The sequence below is a fragment of the Sinohyriopsis cumingii genome, chromosome 6, assembly GCF_028554795.1.
Source record: "Sinohyriopsis cumingii isolate HCF-2022 chromosome 6, ASM2855479v2, whole genome shotgun sequence".
Classification (NCBI taxonomy): domain Eukaryota; kingdom Metazoa; phylum Mollusca; class Bivalvia; order Unionida; family Unionidae; genus Sinohyriopsis; species Sinohyriopsis cumingii.
The window spans coordinates 64,427,449-64,455,357 of NC_142966.1; the positions used below are offsets into that span (position 1 = coordinate 64,427,449).

General features: G+C 33.9%; 1 protein-coding gene across 3 annotated transcripts in view; it reads right to left on the reverse strand.

Annotated features, from left to right (window-relative positions):
• LOC149797091 (uncharacterized) overlaps positions 1-27,909 on the reverse strand; it is a 73,690-nt gene that overhangs the window by 40,942 nt on the left and 4,839 nt on the right. For all 3 annotated transcript variants that reach the window (XM_089961762.1, XM_089961763.1, XM_089961764.1), the window contains exons 2-6: positions 27,616-27,738; positions 24,049-24,197; positions 20,173-22,061; positions 10,637-10,745; positions 5,033-6,109 (exon numbers count right to left, since the gene is read on the reverse strand). In XM_089961762.1, coding sequence (XP_089817888.1) covers positions 5,033-6,109; positions 10,637-10,745; positions 20,173-22,061; positions 24,049-24,197; positions 27,616-27,738 — 3,347 coding nt within the window. The remainder of the gene's footprint in view (positions 1-5,032; positions 6,110-10,636; positions 10,746-20,172; positions 22,062-24,048; positions 24,198-27,615; positions 27,739-27,909) is intronic.

Consider the following 27,909-nt stretch of genomic DNA (forward strand, 5'->3'; position numbering starts at 1 on the left):
CTTCCACAGAGCCACCATGGCCCAAGCCTTCATCTGTCATCTTCTTATGGAGAGGCGCTTTGAACATATTCTACATTCCTGAGCCTGCATAGGGATGAACTGACTTTGATCACATGACACAAGTGACAGTTTTCTACAGAGTGTTATGAATTAAAGGACTGATAAATAGAACTGCAAGCATTTATGTAACAGAAGCATGCTGTACATATGAATGCTAAATTATTGCATCATTATGTGTAATATGGCAAGTTGGCAGACTATAGAAGAACTTGTAGAATATAAAGCATTACAAACTAAACATGATCTTTCTCTCACACTATCAATTTTTTGACTTGACCATGGGTAAGCACTTTATAAACTTGAGTCTGTCCAAGCTAAATTTCAGTCTGACCTTATAAATGGGCAAGTAAATGTTATCTGGGGGTGTGAGGAAAAAAGGGTGCATACCTTCAAAAGGAGTTTCATACTGCATTAAAAGTGTTAACATTACCTACAGAGCATAGATAAGACATAAGTATTACTCTGGTGGTGGTACTTTTAGCTCTAATAATCATAAACAAAAAGAGCTCATATGATGGTATATCATCTGATGTCTATCATCTGTCTGTCATCCAAAGTCATCTGATGTATATTATATGTTTCTCATCTGATGTATGTCATCCAATGTCATCTGAAGTCTATCATCTGTATGTCATCCAGTCATCCAATGCCATCTTATGTCTATCATCTGTCTATCATCTGTCTGCTGGTGTAAGATTAATATCTTTACTTTTCCTCATCTACTTCTTGGGAAAGGCACTTTACTTAGCTCCCATTTCAATATGCATGATATGGCCAATAATGTGCACATAATGATGCTACAAGTTAAGCAACCAACCTTTGCACAATTGGGAGGATTGGCATGAAACACAGATTCATCCCCAGGACTTAGTTTTCCTAGTCAACAAAAATGCTGCTATGGGACTTTGAATATGACTGTTACAGTCTGCATCTTAAAAATGAAATCTTGTTATCTCTACTCCTGTTGAATAGATGTTGTTATCAACATGAGGTTTTCACTTAAGACTTATAGTTGCTCCTAAATGAAAGTGGTTCCAATCTGACATCCAACGTGGACACAATGGCAGTTTTGATGAAATTCTTGTCATGGCTACTTCATCAGAATGGACTGTCATACGACATGGGGTTTTTGCGAAAAGATATGCTTCTCATGACTAGTTGGTCACAGCTGAAATGGTGACACTTGGACATACAATTTGACCAATACAGTGGCCGTCTTGAAAATCTAGCTATTATTTTTCCCTCTGAACTGATGGTCACATAGGCATGTGGTTTTCACTGAAATACTTCTTATGGTGTCTGTTCTTAATTGATAATGGTACCAGTTAGGCATCCAATATGGCCACCTTGGTGGTCATATAGAAAGTCTTGTTATTGCTACTCTTCCTAAACAGATGGTCATATCAATATTGTGTTTCACTAAAAGACATATGACCTCTTGTTTGCACTAAATGAAAATGTCACTGATCTGACCTAAACCGTACATGATATGATGATGTTCCAGCTGTGAATGTCTTGGACATTTTAATGATTACAATTCATATTCTTTTAAAAGCTGTCTTTGTATTGTAAGGATTTAATCCATTGGAGGATACCTAAACCTACTTGGAGATCCATTACGGATGGCATGGTATCAAACTTGCAAATGCTATTATTGCAATTTCTCCTAACTGGATGAACATTACAATGTAAGATTTTCACTTAAAGACTTCTTATGACATCTAGTTGCTCATTATTGAAAATGGTGACATCCAGTATGGCCACATTGAAAGCCATCTTGAATATCTTATTTCTACTAGTCCAGAATGGATGGTCATATTAACATTATGTTTTAACTTAAACATAAGATATCTCATGATACTGAATGAAAATGTAAGTATCAATCAGACCTTCAAAAAGACACCATGCTGGCCAGCTTGAAAATCTTGTTATAGCTATTCTCTTTATTGAAAGGTCAAACTGAAAGGGTGTTTTATTAAAAAGACTCATATGTTATGTGGTTGGTCTTAAATGAAAATGGTAATGAAATATACTGACAATGTGACTGCCAAAGTGACCATATTGAAAATCTTTCTTATTGCTACTTTTCCTTAACAGATAGCATAGTGACATAGTGTTTTCACTGAAATACTTTCTCATGATACGTGTATTGTATCTAGTTGGTTATAAGTAAATCTTAAAATTATTGTCTGGTACTTTTTTACCTTAACCGATGGTTATACAGACATGAAGTTTTCACTAAAAGATTTCTTATGACATCTCATTGGTCCTAAATGAAAATGGTGGCTATGATAGCCATCTTGGAAATCCTACTTTAACCTCTGAATGGTTAGTCATGGTGACATGGGAATTTTACTAAAAGGCTTCTCATTGTCTCCTTTTTACAGAATTTCTTCACCAATACAATACATTCACTCTGAATGTTAATCCCCACCCCCATTTTAATCTTTATGCTCTTCAGTACATTACTTTCTCCAAACACAGTTGAGACTGTGGTATACGAAACGTGGAAACAATGTTTAAACCTAATCCTTTTCTTGTTAGATAAAGTAATTATGACTTCATGATACATATATTTTCTGTTGGGGATAATCTTTTCCCTTGATACATGGAATACCATGGTCCATCACTGCAACATGGAGATCAATCAATTAATTCCAAGACCAATATTTACTCTGTCTACACAGTGTGTATTCAATTAATGCTAAGCTAATCTTTATTCCATCTACACAGTGTGTACTCAATTAATGTTAAATCAATCTTTATTCCATCTACACAGTGTGTACTCAATTAACATTAAATCAATCTTTATTCCATCTACACAGTGTGTACTCAATTAACATTAAATCAATCTTTATTCCATCTACACAGTGTGTACTCAATTAACATTAAATCAATCTTTATTCCATCTACAGATTCTACATATTCAATTAATTCCAAGCCAATCTTTATTCCATTTTTAGTGTACTCAGTTAATAATAAACCAGTATTTGTTCCATCTAGTGTGCACTCATATTAAACCAATTTTGATTCCATCTACAGTGTGTATTCAATTAATGCTAAGCCAATCTTCATTACATCTACACAGTGTGTACTCAATTTCAAACTAATCTTTATTCTATTTGCACAATGTGTACTCAGTTAAATGCTATACTAACCTTTATTCCATCCACACAGTGTGTACTCAGTTAATAATAAACCAATCTTTATTCCATCTACATTGTGTACTCAGTTATTGTTAAACCAATATTTATTCCCTTTATATAGTGTGTACTCAATGCTAAACCAATATGTATTCCATCTAGTACATAGTGTTTATTCCATATACACAGTGTACTAAATTAATAATAAACCAGTCTTTATTCCATATACAATGTGTACTTAATTAATGCTAAACCAATCTTTATTCCATCTACACAATGTGTAATAAATTAATGATAAACCATTATTCCATATACACAGTGTGTACTCAGTTCCAACACAATCTTTATTCTATGCATACAGTGTGTACTCAATTAATGTTAAACCAATCTTTATTCCATCTACAGTGTGTACTCAATTAATGTTAAACCAATCTTTATTCCATCTACAGTGTGTACTCAATTAATGTTAAACCAATCTTTATTCCATCTACAATGTGTACTCAATTAATTCCAAATCAATCTTTATTCCATCTACAGTGTGTACTCAATTAATGTTAAACCAATCTTTATTCCATCTACAATGTGTACTCAATTAATTCCAAATCAATCTTTATTCCATCTACAGTGTGTACTCAATTAATGTTAAACCAATCTTTATTCCATCTACAGTGTGTACTCAATTAATGTTAAACCAATCTGTATTCCATCTACAGTGTGTACTCAATTAATGTTAAACCAATCTTTATTCCATCTACAGTGTGTACTCAAATAATGTTAAACCAATCTTTATTCCATCTACAGTGTGTACTCAATTAATGTTAAACCAATCTTTATTCCATCTACAGTGTGCACTCAATTAATTCCAAACCAGTCTTTATTCCATCTACATTCACTGTGTGTACTCAGTTAACGCTAAACCAATCTTCATTCCATCTACAGTGTGTACTCAATGATGAAGGTAGGCTAAACTGTGGAATTTATATAACCCTTCTGAGGCAAACTATCTTTGTCTCCAAAAAGTAATTTTCTGTAAAGAAGTCATCTTCATCAAATTGTATATGCTACATACCTTTCTGGCACAATTTAAATAACAAAAACCATCACTAGAAAGAAAGAAAATCTACCTGTACCAAACAATACATTTACAAGGTTCAGTAAGACAGTACACAAACAATAAATAGGCAATACTTTGGACCCCTAAAACTGTCATGATTGTGACAATACTGCAGCAGGCAGGTTTAATATAGGAACAACATCTAACTTCAAACAGGGTGTGGATGGGTATGTGTCAATTAATTCCAGGAGTTTGCATGGAAAGGAGAAATACTGCTTTGGATGATTTCAAGCATGTAGCACATGTACTGGAATAATTTCTTTGATCCATCATAGGGTACAATTCTCAATGCCACCTGAAAACAACTACTGTCAACTTTGAAAAATAATAAAATGCAAAGAGATATTAATATACAATGAAGGGTTCCTTGGAATGTGGCATCTCAATCTAGGCTGTGCTCCCACTGTATATGGCTTGTAAAAACTTCATACTACTTCTAACTACAGTTGCTGCCAGATAATTTACCTATGTCTCCCTATCTAATAAAAACAAACTTCACTTCAATAAATCTAACTCTAGAAATAGGTTTGGGGAACCCCACCAATCCCTGAAATGACCTAAAATTAAAACCTAACCAGTACTGGACAGACAGGCAGTAACACTATATGCCTTACCACTGTTGTGGTCGGATATAAAAATATGAATAAATTTATTACTAACTTTCATCCACAAAAAATGAAAATGTTGACTGACTCGGTTAGGTTTGACTACTTACTCTCCTGTGTTGGTAGAAAAGGGGGTACACCACTCTGTTGTGGGTCACTGTAACTTGGAACTGGGGCCTGATATACTGCATACTGTTGTGACTTGCCTGCTGAAAGTCTGCTGCGGGCCTTCAGGCTGTTAGGATTCTGCTGCTGTCTCCGCTGATGCAACAAACCATACCGTTTTGAAGCAGTCCCATTTGCATTTTCCGATGAATTTTGTCTGCGCAAACTATTAGTACCATAAATAGATGTTTGATACTGTTGCTGTTGTTGCTGCAAGTGTGACTGTGAATTTGGTGCAACCCTGTTCAAACTTGTAAACTGACCTAAAGCGTTGCCATCAATGTATTTATTGGACACAGGTGCAGCTTGTCGCGATGGTGACAACTGAGGTTGATGAAGTTCATTATTTGTGTAGTTAACTGAATTTGACACTGCTGGTCCTGCATGGTTATTTCGACTCAAACAATTCCTAACGTTCTCCCACAAATGATTGATTTCATCATCCGTAGGAGTTCGATCGATCCGTAAACCATTATCATTGTACACTGCCCCTTCATACTTAACATTTAAGCCAGCCTGAGATGGGACTGTGGTGCTTGAAACTGGCACTGTTGATTGTCTTGATAGTCCATTTGCCATAATTAAAGGAGCACCTCCAGTTTTAGGCATGATTATGCTCGATACTGCATACGTTGTTTTTTGCTCCATGCCATGGTGTGGATAACTTGAGGTTCCTGTCAACTGAACAGCCTGTGTGGAAGAAGGCTGTCCTGGACTATGCACTCCTCCTAAGTTTCCAGCTCTGAGCATGGCAGGCACCTTTTCCATGAAATCGCTATTGACCACCACTATTTTCCTGTCTTCTACATGTCCATTCCCTCCTGCTGGTATTTGCGGGTTTTGTGTAATGATATGAGCTGCTGCCAGGGGCCGTACAATGTGAGGTTTTGGTCGAGGAATTGTACTTGCCCGTACAGGTTCAGCACTAGTTACACGTAGCTTTTCAGGTCCTCGAGGAAATCCAAGTGAAGCTGTACCCAGTTTAGCTGACTCAGGCCTTGGAGGTTTCTGTGCATCTACACCTGGCAAGAAAGGATTTTTGTAAAGAATCTAACATATATAGTAATGAACTAAATAATACATACGTGAAACTGAGAAAAAAAGATGGGGTCATCTATATTCTGTAGTTCCCTGAACTCATAATGTCTGTTAGGGAATAGTAAGAGCTGTCAAAAATTCAATATATATGAAATTTATAATTACAAAGTATACAGGAAAATGGAAGGAATTATATGTTTGCACTTGTTTAATTTGATCAATGCTTTATTGGTATATTTGCTTCTGTGAAATTTGGATGGGTAACAACAAAAGCGCAAGTCAGGAAAAGTGTTAATGAAAAATGGATGGATGGATGGAAGGATGGACAAAAATACTAAAAATATTAATAACTCTAAAGAGAAACAAAAGGCACACCCTTGTTATAGGCACTTTATTTTGAACTTGGCAGTCACTTAAGTGATTTGAATTCTAATTTAGTGTACTCTTGTCCAATATTTTGTCACTGTGCTATTGTGTTAGTATACTTAATGTTTAATTCTGTTGCTTGGGGTTTGTTGCAGTAAACAGATACTATAGCTACACTCTACATCAAAACTTCCAAAGCATTTCTAATGTTTCCAAACAAAATATGACTGCTCCAGTGGCCTATGTAGTTAGAGCAACCCACCTCAAATGCAGGAGGTCACAGGTTCGAAGCCTAGACAAGTCATACCTAAGACTTAAAAAAATTATACTAGTAGCAGCTTCGCTTGGCACTCAGCATTAAGAGGTTAGTGTTAGGGATGGATGATCACTTGTCAGTATAATGTGACTGGATGGTACCTGATGCTACATGTCTGAGGCATGATGCCCCAGTGCTAGACATCACTTTAAACTGCTACGCTGCAGCCATTGTAGCAACAGGACTGAATGTTTTTAAAGCTACTTAAAAAAAACAAATCACACACTCCAAAAAAATGCAATATGTACAAGTATCTACTCTCCTTAATGAAACCCACCAAATGACCTACCATGGAGAAGTTTCCTAACAAAATACAATATGCATACATAGCTACTTTGCCCATATCCAGTCTAGTTTCCAAACAAAATACAGTATGCATATGCATACACTGTGCCCATATCCAGTCTAGATTCCAAATAAAATATAGTATTCATATGTATACACTGTTACCATATCCAGTCTAGATTCCAAATAAAATATAGTATTCATATGCATACACTGTGACCATATCCAGTCTAGATTCCAAATAAAATACAGTATTCATATGCATATACTGTGACCATATCCAGTCTATATTTCAAACAAAATATAGTATTCATATGCATATACTATGACCATATCCAGTCTATATTCTAAATAAAATACAGTATTCATATGCATACACTGTGACCATATCCAGTCTATATTCCAAATAAAATATTGTATTCATATGCATACAATGTGCCCATATCCAGTCTAGATTCCAAACAAAATACAGTATTCATATGCATACACTGTGCCCATATCCATTCTAAATTCCAAATAAAATACAGTATTCATATGCATACACTGTGCCCATATCCAGTCTAGATTCCAAATAAAATACAGTATTCATATGCACACACTGTGACCATATCCAGTCTATATTTCAAACAAAATATAGTATTCATATGCATATACTATGACCATATCCAGTCTATATTCCAAATAAAATACAGCATTCATATGCATACACCATGACCATATCCAGTCTAGATTCCAAATAAAATAGTATTCATATGCATACACTGTGCCCATATCCAGTCTATATTCCAAATAAAATACAGTATTCATATGCATACACTATGACCATATCCAGTCTATATTCCAAATAAAATACAGCATTCATATGCATACACTGTGACCATATCCAGTCTAGATTCCAAATAAAATAGTATTCATATGCATACACTGTGCCCATATCCAGTCTATATTCAAACAAAATATAGTATTCATATGCATACACTATGACCATATCCAGTCTATATTCTAAATAAAATACAGTATTCATATGCATACACTGTGACCATATTTAGTCTATATTCCAAATAAAATATTGTATTCATATGCATACAATGTGCCCATATCCAGTCTAGATTCCAAACAAAATACAGTATTCATATGCATACACTGTGCCCATATCCAGTCTAAATTCCAAATAAAATACAGTATTCATATGCATACACTGTGCCCATATCCAGTCTAGATTCCAAGTAATATACAGTATTCATATGCACACACTGTGACCATATCCAGTCTATATTTCAAACAAAATATAGTATTCATATGCATACACTATGACCATATCCAGTCTATATTCCAAATAAAATACAGCATTCATATGCATACACTGTGACCATATCCAGTCTAGATTCCAAATAAAATAGTATTCATATGCATACACTGTGCCCATATCCAGTCTAGATTCCAAATAAAATACAGTATTCATATGCATACACTGTGACCATATCCAGTCTATATTCCAAATAAAATATTGTATTCATATGCATACAATGTGCCCATATCCAGTCTAGATTCCAAACAAAATACAGTATTCATATGCAAACACTGTGCCCATATCCAGTCTAAATTCCAAATAAAATACAGTATTCATATGCATACACTGTGACCATATCCAGTCTATATTTCAAACAAAATATAGTATTCATATGCATACACTATGACCATATCCAGTCTATATTCCAAATAAAATACAGTATTCATATGCATACACTGTGACCATGTCCAGTCTAGATTCCAAATAAAATATTGTATTCATATGCATACAATGTGCCCATATCCAGTCTAGATTCCAAACAAAATACAGTATTCATATGCATATGCTGTGCCCATATCCAGTCTAAATTCCAAATAAAATACAGTATTCATATGCATACACTATGTCCATATCCAGTCTAGATTCCAAATAAAATACAGTATTCATATGCATACACTATGCCCATATCCAGTCTAGATTCCAAATAAAATACAGTATATATATATGCATACAGTATATATATATATCCAGTCGAGATTCCAAATAAAATACAGTATTCATATGCATACACTGTGCCCATATCCAGTCCAGATTTCAAACAAAATACAATATGCTTACATAGCTACTTTGCCCATATCCAGTCTAGATTCCAAATAAAATACAGTATTCATATGCATACACTGTGCCCATATCCAGTCGAGATTCCAAACAAAATACAGTATGCAGTCCTGAGGTGCAGCGCAACCATCATGGAAGCAGATAGCCATGTGAATAGCGATTCACGTGGCAACATCCCAAGCATTTATATGGTATACCATATATACTTGCATACAAGTCTTATCAAACTGAAAAAAAACTGCATAGGCCCAAATCTGCTTAAATTTGCATCATTTGTCAGCAGATCTGTGTCTGCAGTTTACTGGGAGTAATCAGTAGACAAAACAATATAGACCCTGATCTGCCAGTTTATGACCCATGTTGCTTACAACTGATCCAACCTTTAACAAAGGAGTAACCACTAAATATACAGGTGAAGAAAATTCTTTCACAGTTTTATAAAGTTCTTCCAGAAAATACTTTCTGGAAAGCACCTGCAGAATTCTTAGAACAAAAATGGATACTGTCATGATATTTCATTATGTTTTTGTCAGTATTGGGCATTTTTCGCTAGTCATTTTTTAAACCTCTGAAGAAAACAACCATCACTGCATTACTTTTATATTAATTAAAATGTCAATGGAGAACAATTCCAAAATAGTCATTTTTAAAACATTTCAAGAAATCAACAGAATGATTATTTATTTTTTCTCCTTTTAAATTAAAATACTGACTGAGCACAATTCAAAAAGTCATTTTTAAACAGTTTAAGTATTAAAAGAAAACAATGACATATGTTTTGATTTTTTTTTAAAAGTAAAATGACAAATTTAGCACAATTCTAAAAATTTTAATTTTTAACACATTTTATGAAACAACTGCACTGACATGTTTTAAAAACTAAAATGCCAAATGAACGCAATTCAAAACCACACAGTCACTTTTTAACATTTTAAATAACACCATTGTTTGTTTTTGAAGTTAAAATCATGTCAATTGAACATAAATCCAAAACACTGATTTCTTTTTAAAAAAATTGAGAAAACAACAGCATATGCATGACTTTTCTTTTTTTTTAAGCTAAAATGCCAAGTAAGCAAAAATATAAATTTATTCTCTTGTTTGTAATTTGGAAAATTTCTGTCTATTTAACAAAATAAGAGTTGTTTGATAATTTTAATCACTGCATATTAACAAAAAAAATAATTTGGTTGATTTCTCTCTCACTTCACTAGCATTTATTCTGTTAGAAGGTACTTTTCTCTGATTTGTTTTATTCTAGTTTGAGCCTGTCTTACATAGGATCACTTGGATATGACAACTGTCCAATACTTGGATATGAAAACTGTTCAATGCTTGGATATGACAACTGTCCAATACTGATACAGTTTAGTGATTCACACTCTACTCTGAGATATTGGCAATATTTCTTCCTACCTTTACCAGTTTTAACAAACAGTTTCTCTTGCAGGACTCCATTAGAGTCTTCTGTCTCCTCTGTTTCATTGCAACAAAGATCAGCAAAACGCACATTTTTCTTCCTCGGCTATAAATAAATAAATAAATATTTATAGAAATAAATAAATCAACGTTGTCCTGAGCCATGAATATTTTTTTAAAAGTCTGTTCTGTAGAAGCTCAGCAGAAAATTAAAAATGTAAAGTGAAAAAAAATTTAAAATCTTCCATATGAAATTATGTGTGCATGTACTGCTGTCCATGTACTCATCTACATACATCATAACATTATCAGAATTGACTAAATGCTAGCCACAAACTTCAGAATTGTTTGCATTCATACAGCGAGAAATATGCTGCTTAGTAAGCATGGGTTCTGCAGAGTGCCCAGTCTCAACTGAAACTACTTTCCATAAACCACAGAGTAGCCCATCTAATAGTGGGACCAATTTACAGCAGGACCATCTTGAAAAGAGACCATCTGATAGTGGGACCATCTTACTATAGGACAGTCTGACAGTGGGACCATCATCGCATAATGAGACCATCTGATAGTGGGACCATCTTGTAATGGGACCAACATGTAATGGAACCATCTTATAAAGGAACAATCTAATAGTGGGACCATCTTATAATGAGACCATCTTATAATGAAGTACATGACAACTATCATTTTGCTATCAATGACCATATCCAGGAACCATGTAATAATAATAGACTGTTCTTACAGTGAGAGAGTGCTGTACCTTGTAAAATTCAGCCATTGGGTGAAAGAAGAAATTAACAAGCTTCATCAAAGGAAAGAATTGTACTAAAAAGAGAATACATGCAGCAGTAAGAAGATAATGAATTATCCAAGAGTATTACTTACTGTTCCATAATTTATACAGGAAATTTCTATCTGGCAGCAATGTAAACTGCTGTTTGATATTGTTTTTTTTAATTTCTGTTATCTTCATATAAATAATATACCCTGTCTTAATTTCATGTCACAAATCTTTGCAAATAACAAAAAAACATCATTCCCAAAAAGCTTTACTTAAATAAACCCCAGAAAACATGGCATTATTTTACACTCAGACATGCAGACACATGGGTACCACTCATAAATAAAAATAATGGCAGCTTCACTCTATTGGAAATATTGTCCACTCTGTATTATTATATAAAAAAGTTCATAAAAGATATGAACAGTTTCACTCTATTGAAAACATTGTCAAAGTTCAGAAAAGATATATTTGCTATGAAAAAATTAAAGAAAAATCACACCTGCCTAAAAAAATATTAGTATACTGAGATCAATTTATTTACTGACTCCAAAACAAAAAGCAAGATGAAGTGAACAATGGAAAAAGAAAAGGGTTCGTTTAAACCAGCACTGAGTGAAATTAGTTAATTTTTCATAATATTACATTTATCATCTCAATACCATGCTAATACCATACTATAGTGATGAGATCCATAAAGTGTTTTTGCATGATGTACCATACATACATACTTATAAGTTGGGTCTAACGGCAAGCAACAAAGACACTGATCTAACATCACACATAATGTGCCAGCAGATCAGAGTCTATATTATTTGTATAATTGTTTCAGTACATTGCTTTGAAAATAAGCTGGCTGATATTTTCAAACGCAAAATTCATTTAAATGTTTCCTGTAATAGTTACATTTGTAGCTTCATATTTGTAATAATTGTTTAAATCTCAGCTGTTCGGATGAAGTTTTATTCATCTGAATGCATATTTTGTTTTGACATTTAACATTAAGTTTTATTTTTTTTCCCTACATTTAACATTAAGTTTTGTTTGTTTATTCTTATGTTATGTGTTTAGGCTCTAATAAACAGTAACAAAAGAAAGAGTGAAAATAACAAACTTTGAAAAATTTAACAAATAATTTATTTCCCTGGATAAACAATGTAAAAAATCAAAAATTAAGAACTTACGGTTTTAAGAAACCAAATCCAGAAATAATCCAAAAATAATCTGTGAATTAAATTTTAGAAGTCCTGGTAATGAGATGTTCTAATGAATTCAAGTTTGAGTCCTAACGAAAAGTCCAAAATGGAAGGTGATCATGTATACCATAGTCAGTATAGTGCTGATGTATTTACAGATCTTTGTGAACCACAGAAAATAATATTCCAGTGTTTGAATTCTGAATAAAATTTAAAGAAATGTCTTTGTCCAAGAATTTTGTATGAGCACTCAAGTATTTCCAGGAAAAAGAATTAATCCTTTAGAATCCAAACAATCTGAATAAAAATTAAAATGTAACTCCAAACTGGTCACAAACAAACACTTACCAGTGTCCAAAGTAAAAGCCCAACTGAGAAAAATATCTCTCTAAGCATCACTATTAAATCTAACTACTGCGCAATATTGGAAAAACCAGAATTGCAAAATATAGGCTGTTTACATCTAAAATCATGTACTCCCAGTATGACCTTGATAAAAACCAATCATTTTACTCCAAGAATAAAATAAAAATAGAAAGTTTTTTACTTGTCTCAGTGATTTCTGAATCAAGGTTGAGAACTAAGTCAAAAGTTGAAATATTGTTTCTATTATTAGGTGTTTATGACAAGAGTCAGGTCAAACTGAATTTTCTGAAGAAAAAAAAAATGCCAAATCAAGTAAACCAGATTACATTACTTTGACATGTAATGAAATAATAAAAAATTTAAAACTTACAAACAGACAATTAAATGAAATCAAATATAAATGAAATCAAATATATGTAACATTATTTAATAAGTGATCTTAAGAAAACAGCCCCTTTGTTCACAAAAAAAGCAAAAACAGGATCAACCTTCCTAGTTAATTATATATTTGATTTATTTTTAATGACTGCTATTGACACGTTACAACCACAGATCAAACAAAGTATGGCATATAGGTTATGCAAAGTATGACATATGGGTCATGTAAAGTGTAACATATGCATGAAGTGACACATGGGTTATGTAAAGCGTGACGTGTTATGTACGTGTGACACATGCTATATAAAGTGTGACATCTGCATGAAGTGTGACAGAAGTGTGGGTTATGTAAAGTGTGACATCACTGCCATATTTTCTGATAATGAAATCTTCCAAAACTCATATACATATACAGTACAGTGTGCTCATTCTTTCCATCCAAACAGTTCAGAATGCCATAAAGCTTTTGATTACATTAAAAATTCATTGTGCTGTGTTTTTCCTTATTTATTAAACATCCAAAGAAAAACCTTTGTAATCTCCTTTTTTTCAGCAATCCAGGATAATCATAAACATATTTCAATATATTTACATGTGTTTAACTTTCTGTATCTGATTCAGTCAAGGAGAGAACTATGATTTTATAGCAGATACACTGCAAGAAAGCATGCCCAGAATTTAAAAAAATACCTATATAAAACATGCATAATAATGAGTAATATTAAGTAGCATGAAAAGCATCAATCAATCACTGTTTTCTCATGCAAACTGAGTTACTGCAACTGAAACTACTTTCAGGGTCAATTTTTTTTTAAAAATCTGAAAACACAGACACTAATTTTTAAGGTCATTTTGACCTTCAAGTTATAGGTCTGTGTTTATATTAAGACCTTTCAAAATTAGAAAGTACACTGGTTACATGATTACAACAGTTTGACAAAGTGTAGTCAACTATTCTTGAAATGTGGTTATGTGTTATCACTTTCACTCGTACATGCAATGCACTAAATTATATATATACCGTCTCAGTGATAATCTGAGCAGATTTCTGTAAAGCAAAATGAAACAAATTTGGTACATTGCTGACCATCAAAACTGAACAAAACGCTTTTTTTATTAATTATGTTTTCAGACATTTCCTTGCAAAACTGTAGTAAGAAATACTAATCTACAGCTAATCTATGATTCTGCACCTTGAAAAAAAGAAAGTTAAACTTTGACTTAATATTTAGAGATATGATGAATACACTCTACGTGTGCATCCACATCTGAATTTGATCTGTAATTGACTGGTTTCTCTGTTTAATCTGTACCATTAAAATACTTGCAAGCTTACTGTATATACAGTACTTGCTTATAAGTAGGATTCAACTGTACAGACCCAGATCTGTTGTTGCATGATGTGCTAGTGGGTCTAGTTTGTTATGAGTATTACAATATTTATCTGCTGGTGCATTATGTGATGGCAGATCAGGGTCAATGTTGTTAACAGTTGGACCCAACTTTACTTATAAGCAAGTGAAGAGGGCAATCTATACTCCACCACATCAAAGGTGGCTGATGCAAGCTTAATGTTGAAAAATAGCAATCATACTGAGTGACAAATTTGCCTCTGATTGTGGTTATGCTATTCATACACCAGACCCTGTTTATCAAACCATCAAACAGACTTCAAAACATTCTGTTGTGTGCCTGCTCCTCGATCTCTGGCTGCTTTTTTCATATCTGAAGGAATTAGGCCACAATCTATGTCTAGTTTTATTCGGGATATTTTTCTATTCATCAAAAAACTACTGATTACTTTTCTGTCCTGGACCAAAATGAAGCTACAGGCACCAAAATGAAGGAATTAAGATGTGAACATTTTGCATGGTCTGACCAAGTTATGATCTATGGACTGAAGGTACTTATAGAGATAAATGACTCTATTAAACATTCCTGCATCAATCTGAGTGTAATGAGGGAGATACAAATGTTTCTGCTAACCATTCACTCAAATCAAATCAAAATCCCATTCCATGGAAGATTTACATAAGTGTTTGCAAAGTCCACTTACTGGTAATTCAATCAACACAAAATTCAACACCTCCCGAGTGAAGAAGACCTTTGTGCCACACACATTAGGGCTGTGGCAAAAAGAGGTTGACTTGTAAGTTACTACACAGAACAAAAATGACTGCAAAGCATACCATTTAAATTTTATAAAAATAATGAGGCCACTAAAATTCTTTTATTTAATTGTTAAAGTGCAAGTATTTCTGTCTCTTTTATAGTGCAATAGACAGAGCATGTTTTCAGATTATAGCAGTAATCTAAGGAACTTTTGTCACTCTGTATCACTTTTTTCTTCAGGCTTTTGCTTTTTTCAACATGAAGCATGTGTCTGCCATCTGTGCATCACATTAACAAATGCTTTCCATGACCAGCAGAATGTGAAATCAAGAATTCCCTTTGACAGGCTGCTTTAGAAAGTGATTTTAGCAACTTTTGACAAAATTTCTCATTAAGTTTGAATAAAGATAACTATATTATTTTTTCAGATTTGCAGATACATGTATATACTGTTACAAATATAGAGGATATTTGGTTCATATGAGAGAATTAGGGATATATTTCATCAAGCGGGAGAAAAAAAAATATTTCCACCCATGAGGTGAAATACATCCATTATTTGCTGGGAGCAAGTAAATTTTCTTTTTCTTTAAGTTCAAATGTATTGGCTAGCAATATTTACAACAGACTGAATGAGCAGATTTCTTACCTCATGCTGCACAATGTCTGTGGTTTATAATATATGTTCGGTGTGAAAATTTGCACAAAAATATAAAATGCTGCCTAATTCTCCTTCCCAAATTCAAAATAAAATATCAAAGCAAAAAAGAAAAAAAATTTGCACCTTGTTGGATTGTAACTCAGCTTGATTCAATAGGAGGAAGTCATACCTAAAACTAGATGTTGCAACTTCAAGCATCAAAGAATAACTTTAAATTTCTTGGTCATAATGTTATCAGTGTCTATTGACAGGCAATGAAAAAATATGTATTGTATTTCACTCCAGTGAATTATATGCATTATTTCACTCCGAAAAGCCAGTAATTCAAAGCCTAGCATAAAATAAAATACAACTGTGGGCTTTTGTTGAGTTCAGTACATTATTTTATTCAGCTGTTGAATCTGATATTGGTCAATGAGAACTGTTGGTCAATATGTAAATTTTAAAGATCAAAAAGGCAAAGTCCCGAGTAAACCAGAAGCTTGCTATTGCTATATTACTTTCATATTGTGATCTAAAAATATCCTCAGGTGAAATAAAATCACTGCAAGTAAACTATTCTGCATGACTTTTGAGTACATGTGACTTGCTCAGCCAATCAGAATTTAGAATCATTTTTATGAAGTAATAACACACTGCTGGTTCTGCTCACATGTCCCCACTATAACTAGGAAAATGTGTGCATTCTAACCCAAGCAAATTTAAAATGGTCTCTAATTCATCAATACTTTCATTCTAGTAAATTATTTCATTATAACATGGTCATATAGCAGGGGTCCTGAAATCTCAGTATTTTCTTGACACCACTGGGAGATCAAAGTTTTTCACTTGCATATACAGTACTCAGTTCAACTGGGTATCAAACAGTCATAGGATATCATAAATATCATAGACCAAACTGTTTTTGATTTGTTTTACCACTAAACTGTAAAATAATGACTTTAACAAGGTACCGATAGGCCTAGTTTACACACTGTTTCTTTGTCAAACAATCAAAACATGTGTCACTTACTAAACTTAATTCAAAGGTTACAAGATCTGTTTGCACATTGTTTCTCTGTCAGCCCCTCAATAGAGATATCACCAACAAAATTCAGTGTCTGAGGGCTATATGACTCACAGTTAGGTTGTTAACCAGGCAGTACAGAAGGGTAACTTGATCCTTTAGTGATTAACAGTATAAATAAATTTGAAAGTGTGGCATCACAGTAATTATATTTGTTTGCTATTCAAAACAATTCTTTTAAAAAAATTGTAAGCTTATATATACACAATACCCCTCTTTGAGACATTAATAAGAATCAGTCTAAGTTAAAGTCATTGCGAGTGCACTACCCACTGTGCCTAAGTGTAAACAATACTGATTAAAACAGCAACCGCTGAGCACGATTGCCAGAATCTGATCAGAACAGGCTAAGTGCTTACACCCTGATGAACTTATGAGAAATAATCTCACTGATGTTGATATAAAAGACTTTAATCCAATGTTGGCAGTCATGAAGTAGAAGGGAATCGAACAGACAATTATAATAACAACACCAAGAAACTGAGGGGAAATCCACTGCAAATCAAATAAATATATGTATGATTTTATGCTACTGCCTGGCAAAGCCTATTTAGGTGTCTAAAGTTTTTGTGTCTAATAGCTATATATTATGATCAGTAGATTACTGTCTATACTTGCTTATAAGTCGAGTCAAACTGCAAACAACAAAGATTCTGACCTGCCATAACATAATGCACCTGTGGATCAGGGTCTATGTTGTTTGTTCTACTGATTACTTGTAACAAACTAGACCCAAATATGCCTGCGCATTAAGCGACAGCAGATATAGGTCTGTGTTGTTTGCAGTTGGACTTGTCTTATAACCGAGTACATATGGTAATGTGTATCCACAACATGTGTGAAAATGTCTGGTTGCATTCAAGATGATATCAGGATCCCTGGTATAAAGTTGTATAAAACTTCATCGCTGTTTCAGATTTGTGTTTGACTCCAATATGAAGGCTGAAAGAGGAATACATTTTACATACTGTGTAGTTGTAACTATAGCTTGAACAGCATGACCAGGTGGTATATATTGACCTTTCATTTGGATGGATATTAGATCCTAGCCCACTCAAGAAAATGTATAGTGGCATATAAACATTGTGCATGCTAGTTTCATATTAGAATTTATTCCGATTATAAACATAAAATGCACGCACACCAAGACCTACTTTCTTAGAGGACTAGATCAGGGACAACTGCAGAATTATTTTAGGGGGTGGGTGGGTGGGGGCAAACATAGTGTCAGCTATTAGGTTTTATGTAGGTCAAAACATGTTTAGAAGTGAAACCGACAGGGGGAGGGAAGAGAAGTGCAGGTGCCAATGGACTAGTTCTACAAATACAACCAGGGTTTGCTGTTTATGATGACAAAATATATATAATCTGTCATACAGAAATCCGGAGCTAATTTGACATCCATGAGGATCCATAACAGTATGATTAAGGTGATCTGTAGTTTAAACCTAATGTAGTTAACTGTCGATCAACAATCAATTATGACTCAACGGGTGATAAAAGTTAACCACTTACTGATGCAAGTGTGAACAGAATCCATGTCAGTTGAGTTTATTTTGACCTTGTGTTCACAAGACATGCCCTTACATATGTAAAATGTGTGCAAAACATTAATACCAAGCTTAAGTACTGATACACATACAATCAACTATATGATTATCAAATTCATTTAATCCCGATATTTAGATTCATAAATTCTATTTTTTGACCAAAATATGACAATCTTGATGACTAATTATGTCCTGTGAAAGGTCAGGATAATTAATGTATTACCCTAGCTGAGCCTTAATATTTCCATACTATTCTTTCTTCCATTCATGACAAGGTATGTCTTGAATTCATCCACTAATGGTCATAGTGCTTGTAATGTTAAAACTGACATCATGTTGTACGATAATTTCCCATTGCAGGTATATGCAGTCTTGAACTTTTAAGCTATTTCCAGTCATTATTTTTTAGAAATTTATTTTCAAAATTGTACTTTTGTTTTATGAACTGTTTTCATTTTTCTTAATGAATTGTTTATTAATTATTTTAGGAAAAAGATTATCACTGCAAATAATGATGCAAACTCTCACAGGTCATACCAACTTCTGACCACCCATTTTAGGTGCCGAACATTTTTATTATGAGAGCCTTGAATGTATGAGGGTGAACTGTATGTATACAGTTCAAGTTAATGGAGAAAATAAAGGTACAAAACAATTGTAGACCATGTACAAGAAAGTCTTTTTATATATTTTTTGGACTGTTTGCACTGATACATTTCTACAAGCAGTACTGAATACCATTCATGCAACTGGATGATTGTATATTAAATCAACTACATTATGCTTTTAAGGTAACCCCAAGCAGGACAGATGAGTGAACATGGATCTGAAAGGGTTCTAAGTCCCATTTAGAAAGAAACTGCTTCAAGCACATAGGGATGCTCCATGGATAACAAGCACCATGTTTCCCATGGTGATATATGAGGAATGTTCCATTAAAACATACATGGGATCAGGAAACGCACTTTTAAAGTGGGGGTACTCACCCATAGATGCAATTTATAAATTTCTTATCATTTTAATATGAACTCTGCGAAATCATAGTACCATGGCATATATCTTTTTTAAAACTGCCATCCCTGGGTACTAAGATGTATGTTTAAATGGAACAGCCCTGACTGCTCTGCACTTCTTGGTAACAAGTTCAATCCCCAATTCTAACACATGTAAGGGTGTGTTTTTGACCCTTCCAAGTTCAGTAGTTTCTTCTGGGTTTTGTTTCCTCCCACCTCAGAGACCTCATTATCACAACAATCTGCTACAGTCTGAATGCTTTGAATCAGTCAAAAGAAATTCTTGTAAAATTAACATAAAGTTTAAACAATTCGAAGTCAAATATTTAAACTCAAAAGTAACTTTTAATCTATTGTAAAATTATGAGAATTTTAATCTTGCCACAGTGTTATAATGTAATATATACCTTGTCTGCATTTTCTTCCTCCTGACTGTGCAAGTTCAAACGTGTAATCTCCAGACTGTCACGAATGCCTGTCTTTACGTTTCCTGTGGACCTAGATTTCTTCATAATGTCACTTTTATTGCCAGGTTTCTTCAAAATTCCTTTTGGCTCCTTGAGCTCAATTGGTTCTTCATTAATTGTACTAATTGTATCAGTGTCTTCATCAATATTCTCTCCTGCATTTGGATCTACAGGGCCCTGTATGATCTCTGTGTCACCATGGGGATGGTTGCCATTGCCATTGGAAACTACAGACAACTGACCACTAACAAATCCCAATGAACCCTGAGCAACACTTCCATTTATTTTGCTTGTGTCTTCCACTTTTTCTGGGGTCTGTCCATTAATGTTACCCTGTCTTTTTGTAGCAGAAGAACTAGCATAGGAGGCTCTATAAAATGGACTTTGACTTGGTACCACTTTACTGTTGATGGTGCTTGGTGTTTGTTTGATGATGTCTGGAGCATTTGTGTTCACAGCATCTGAAATTGTGTTCAGACCATTTGTAACTGTCTGCAAAAACTCTAAATTATGCTCAGCAGCTGACGTCATAGTCTTGACATTACCTCGATGAATATAATTATTGGAGAAGTTATGAGACAGGTCCTGTTTCTTATCCTGGGAAGGTACTGACTGAGTGTCCTTCTGAATGGAATTAAAATGTGATACTGCAGGTGTAGCACCTGGTTGAACTGGCGGGGTCCTACTTTTGTCATAATATGTTACTGTGGTAACAGTTGTCAAGGTGCTTCTTCCTGAATACGGACTAGCCTTTGTCACCAGATTTTGAGCTGTGCTTTTGACAGTTTGCACATGAGCTTGATTCACTGGGGAAGGAGTTGCCCATGCACGCATTTGAACCTTTGGTCGAAAATTCTCCTTTTCCTCCTGGTTCTGTACAGACCCATTATTTTGCACAAGTGCCTGTTGTTCTTGTTTTTGTTGATAGTGTTGCTGTTGCTGAATTGACTGGCTTTGTTGCTGCATTATCATATCAATATGTTGCTGCATATTAACTTGTTTTTGCAACTCATTTGTACTGTCCGTTTTTGGTATCTGTGCATGTATTGTAGTCTCAGTATTTTTCACTGAATCAGCCAACTTTTGTCTAGTGTCAACAGTATTATTTACACCAGTACCTACCAAAGTACTGTCCCTTTCAGAAAGTTCAAACTTATTATCCTGCTCATTTTCTGAATTATTTAAAGACAATGGTTCTCCATCGGGTGTTTGAGATATATTAGAAACAGGCACACTTCCCAGTCTTATGTCCAGTGGGCCATTTTGCTGTTGGCCAAAACTATCAATGTAAGTGGTTAAATCATAGCTCTTTTGAAGTGTGCTGTCAGATCCCTCTAAACTGTCAAGACTTGAAAGACTTTCACTGTTCTCAATGAAATGATCATCTAGCTCATTTTCTTCATCAAGACCCTGTACTTTCCTATCCTGATGAATTTCTTTCATGATAGCGGCATTAAACTCACGCAATGACTTCTTTTGCTGGTCAGCAAGGAGTTGTTGGTGTGTCTCTAGCTGCCTTTCAAACAGGCTGCGGCTACTGGTCAAATTACGCAAGCTGCGATTATGTAAGTCATCCCGTTCCTTTTGTTCCCGAGCATGTTCTTGGGCTCGCTCAATTGGGCTTGCTGCACGATGCTGACTTGCATATTTATTGAAATAAGGCTTGTTCAATGGATCTCCATACTCCTTCTGATTATCTGCTGGATTTCTGTGACCTATGCCTCTCCCAGTTGGACTGGCACTTCTTGCTCTTGCACCATGAGGACTCCCTCTAATTAACTGTAGTGCATCATCTAGGGCAGACTCACCCAAGCGAGGAGAGGATTTCCCTGCAACACAAACACACAATATTAAAATATGGCCGAACCAGTACACAATAATATCCTCTCATAAAAGGTCATGGTAATACTTCCAGATCTAATGTAGCTTGGTTTTAATTCTTTTCAAGCAAACTTCTTGAAAACAGAATTTCAATCTGATTAAAAACATATATGGAATCAAACAACTGTTATATCGAGTAGTGCAATATACAAGAAACAATGCTATATTGAGAATAGTGTAATATAGAGAACCATGGAATACTGGGTACTATCAAAACTTTGTTGAAGACTCATGTTTTGAAACGAAGACAAAAGACCAAGTCCCACACTGTTTTCTTTCAACCCTTATTGTTATACACTGGTATGATTTTGGTCATGGAGTCCATAGTAGTACCATGTGATATCCAGAATCTAGTTATAATGAGATAACTGTATATGGAATTAAATAATCTATAACGAAATAGCATATACTACAACCTGCACCGACCCAAATCAGCTGTCACATAATGCACTGGCAGATCTGGATCTATGCAGTTTGTTGGAAGTAAATAACAGAATAAACAGCATGTATGGCAATAAATAGTTGTAAGTTGGAGTTCATGTCTGAATGACACATCAATTACTCCATTAAAATATTGCTGTCAAATTTACAACAGTGAACAGGATTCACTTGGTCAAGTGAAAGAAATCTAAAGTAAACTAAACAAGTATATCAAAATGGTGTATTAATATTTAAACATACATCATGATACAGTGTATATATACAAACAGATGTGCATAAAGACCCTCACCAGCTACATTTACCAGTGAAACAAAAACTGATGGTAAAAAATTAAGGCAAAACAAATTGTGAATTACTGCAAATAAAGTGAAGAATGGATGCAAACAAAATTATTAATGCAACTTGAATGAAATGGAGTACAAATGCAGAATGATGGATGATAAATTAAAATAAACAGCATATGAATATATTTCATGACTGGATTTAAAACTCTATATACACTGTATTACAGACTGCTGCTAAATTTCCATAGCTGAAAGATATTTTGCATTGATAATCAAGGATAAGATTCTTTACATTAACATATAACTTTTCACTACCTAACAAGCTGAGACACTGTTCTAAAAAACCCACTATTAATGTGATATCATCACCAACAGTTATATTTGTACAATTTTTATTTCAGTGAAATGTAGAAAACAAAATGTTATCTGAAAAACACTTAATAACTATAACATTAACTTATTGCCCTGTATAATAAATTCAATACTGTCTTGAACTTTACATCTTTATGCATTTTCTGTTTCATTAAAGTATACTTTTAATAAGACAAAATTAGAAAGCAACAGTTACAGTTATCCCTTTAATACTAAAAAAAAATGAAAGTTTATTTGCTTAAACTATTATTTAGTTGTCCTCATGGGTATTATATATAATGTAATGGACAGGCAATATAAATTTCTAGGACATGAAATTATACTTATTGTATTGCTTTCACTGTTAATTTAATTTTATTTCGCAAATCAATGACGCAATTTCGTTCATCACTATATGTATCATTTGGAACACTTCAGAAGTTATCTTGCTAAGAAGTCGCTTACTGTAAATACCATATTGAAATGAAAGTCAATACTTCAAAGTAAGGTCAGTACAAAGTTGGAGAAAGTAATAAAAAAATATATCAAAAGAAACTTGTAGACTCCTCTACGAGTATGTTGTTTGTTATTATAAATCAGTTTAATTTTTAGTCCTTACAGACAAGATGAAAAGTTAGGTGTATGAAGGAAGGCTAATCTTGAGTTGTTGTATATTCTGCATCACATACAGCAAATTACAGCGTTTCATCTGTTGTTAGGTACTAAGTAATAATCTGACCACCCAGAATGTGAAATGCCTCTTCCCTTAAGTGAGAAATTATTTTTGCCATGCACTTTATTTAGGATATACATGGTACTTCAGAATAAACAAGTTTGGGAGGATAAAATTATAACCAACCGCTTGAGCCACTTGAAGGGCGACTACCTATGTGGCATCGTTGATACTTTTCAGTAGCTTCACGTTGTTTTTCTCGTCTTTTGGTGAGAATATGCTTGCGACGTTTTTCCTCCTTCTGAGCCTCGACCTTCCTCTTTACAGCTAATGCTCTTCAAAACAAGAACAAGAATCACAGAGTGACAGGGATGAAACTGACTACACAACGAATATGTGATTTACTGTTTCATATGTTACTTTACTTATCTCTAAAAAGAGGGCAGAAAGTTTAAGAAAATGCACATTATTATTTAAACACTTCTCCATCTAGTAACTATCAGTTAACCGTAATATGATCTACACTAGGGATCTCAAACTCAAACCACTCTGAGGACTGCAAAAGGGCATTTTCGATGGCCCAAGGGCTGCACCACCTTTGTTATCTCTCATGACACCTTGTGATGCCAATAATTTTGTGGGTCACAGGATATGGCTTGGCAGGCTGCATGCAGCCCATGGGCTGCATGTTCGAGACTTCTGATCTACACAACTGTAATTTTGTCCCATTTTTATGCATTTATCTATTATTTTTGGAGGATAAGCATGTAAATTAGGAGAATTCTTCATTTTGAAAGTTATATCTTTAATTCCAGTTTCATTTTTTTGCATTTCCCACATTAAAGGAGTTTTCAAGGCGATCTCTCAAATTCAAGGTTGTACAAGCCATGGTTACAGTAATAGTTACTAATCTTAAGTCTTATTGAACAAAATTCAACAAAAATGTTTTTTTAAAGGAATTCTGCCTGAAAAGTACAATTTGAGATACTGTATACACTGTCATCTAAGTCTAATCTAACTGCAAACTGCTAGGACTCGGATTTGCCACAGCATAATTCAAAAGCGCCTGTGGATCAATGTACTTTGTTCATAGTTCCTGCAGACTTAAAAAGAAAACAAATTCCATGACTTTTCCAAAATTCTTCCAGGGCCATTTCACAAGTAAATTAATTGTCGTGTTTGGAACAAGTTTTTTTTAATTATTGCTCAGCAATCTAAGAAATTATCAGTTATCAATTTTTTAAACTCCATTCTCAGAAATTTATTACTTTTCCAAAGCTTTGCAAGGTTTTAGAGCAATTCCATGACTTTCCAAGGCCACTGAAATTTATTTTTTTAATTCCAAAACATTTCCAGGATTCCAGGACCTGCAGAAACCTTGTTTGCTAGGAGTAATCACAGGTGTCACGATACCAGGCAAAATCACCTAAAAAACTGTAAACTTCACCTTCTTCTGTTGGGAAAGTGAAAATGATAATTTTATAGGTACACTGACTGACCATACTTTCTGAGATGCCCCTTTTGCCTTAGCCAGGTTAGTTCTAGTGTTGTACTTTAGTGAAATGTAATAATTGACCCATCAGTAGCTAGGCCTAGTTTTGTTATCAATTACGCCAACAAACAAACTCTTCACATTCACAGGCACATGTTTTGATAGCTGAATGACCATTAACCCTTTCCTAAGTTTGCAGCTATCAGATAGTATCACTGCCCGATTTCCACATGTTATCTCTTGATGATAACACACACAAACTTGTGTTTTGAAGCTTTAACAACAGTATGTAAATAGCAATTTGTTTTAAGATCAGAATCTGTGATCTGGATATTTTAACTGCCTCTTGTACACTACTTCGTCATAAAATTAGTTTGAAACTGTAAGTAAACCAGAAACAGGGAAATGATGGTGGACATCACTGTGTCTGGGAAGTACCAGTTTATTATACAGTCTGTTTTCATAAATCATTGGGCAAATATATTCTGATTTTTTTAATACAATTCATAGAAAGCAAAGTCAAGGTATTATATTATTTAAGATTTAACTTTAAAATGCAATTATATAGGTCAGAAACGTATGGGACAATGCTGTGTTGTGGAATTCATGAGATGAGCTGTGAGGTCAAAGTTGTTTTCTGACTTGACTTGTATTTGTGAAAATACAGAAAAAAGCAGTGAAGCAGATACTATTTAACCAATGCCTAAAAGAACAAGTAGGCAGACAAATAAATAAACCATAAATTTACAGTTCTGGCACTGGACTGTTGTAATGGAGTGATTGCATTACGAAAACCCCTCTGAAGAAAAATAGATGCACTCGCATGAACGTGTTGATTCGGTTGGAAAGAAGGGTTTGAAGCCATGTCTGTAATTTTATACATTTTAGTGTGTTAATTATAGTTACAGTAATGTTTTATCTGCAACAAAGAAATTTGGATGAACAGTATGATCTGAAGACATGTGCTCATTTGCCCTCATGTACGTGGTACAGGGGTTGTTTCAAACAAGCTTAAAAATCCTTCAAAGTATCATTATTGTGAACTTTTAGAAAATATATAAAAAATTAAAATAAAAAATAAAAGAATTTGATTAAGGGTAGTTGATTAAGCATTTTTACTAACTTGCAATTACAATAATGAAACATGGTTACTCAGTTAAAATTTGTTACAGTATAGTTTCTATTATTCTGTTTTAGAGTTATATGTCCAAAATAACTTTGAAAATTTTATACTTGAAAATAAAGTATTACTTAAATCCAATGTTAAATGCCAATATGAATAAAATAAAGTATTACTTAAATCCAATGTTAAATGCCAATATGAATACTGGGAAATAGAGGGCATAATTCAAATAAAAGAACACACACACACACACACACATATATATATATATATATATATATATATATATATATATATATATATATATATATATATATATATATATATATATATATATATATATATATAATGTTTCTTGTTATGCGTCCACTTCTCCCAGTTGAGCTCACACTTCTCCCTGTTCTGTCCAAAAGGAGAAGTCACTTCTCCCTAAAAGTTAAGTCTAGCTTGAGCCCCTGAATCAATGGATAAAAACATCAATGACCCTGATTTTCTGGAATTGGGATAGATGTACAGACATGAAGATGTATATACTAACTGTATCAAAGTGATATTATATGTCCCCTTCTGTTATCCAAGTGAGAGAAAACAGGGAACCAAAGTCCATATACCACAAATGCAGCTGGTGCAGTAATGTGTCAAAATAGTATATACAAGACGACAATACTCAACACAAACATTCAAGTTACTCTCATATCAATACAACTCTCATGAGATTATTTTTCTTCACTCGAGCTGAACTGCTACTAAAATTATTGCTGGATACATTGTATGGATGGAGAGATAGATAAATATTAATTGCAAATAATAAATTCAGCTATCACTTGTCTTATAAGGCACCAACTCTTCTGCCCACAAGCCTGACTCTCAAGATTTGTGGACAGGATCCTCATTAGAGGTTGTCACATTAATGGAAAAAAGAGTTGACCCATGGATGAAAAATCTGGCTTTTCATGAGAAGTGGTCTTCCAAAAAGAGTGACATTTCATAGGGTGATCAAAAAAAGGGGGCCTTTTGAGCCAGATTTAACTGAAGAATTCCCATGTGTCATCTACATTACATGAATAAAACATTAGCTATCTACCTACTCAAACCTGGCCTCAGATAATGAGGCAATAATGAAGGAAAATATATTTACCTCCGCCTCCTATTAGTTTCCAGGGACAACTTGCGAGCCTTAGCTATAGAATCCAGCTTTTCCTGAGTTGACAGTTCCTTCAGTGTTTCAACATTTTGACGTTCAATAGTTTTATAATGTTTTCTGCAGGAAGTTAAGGAAAATGATACATACATGTGATTCTGAATGCAAATATTATCATTTTCAAACAAACTTTATTTGACTACTATAAAATAAATAATCACTTTATGACTGAAAGACTGCTGAACATTTTTCAAACAAAAGTAGATTATACTGGGTCAATTGCTTCAATTT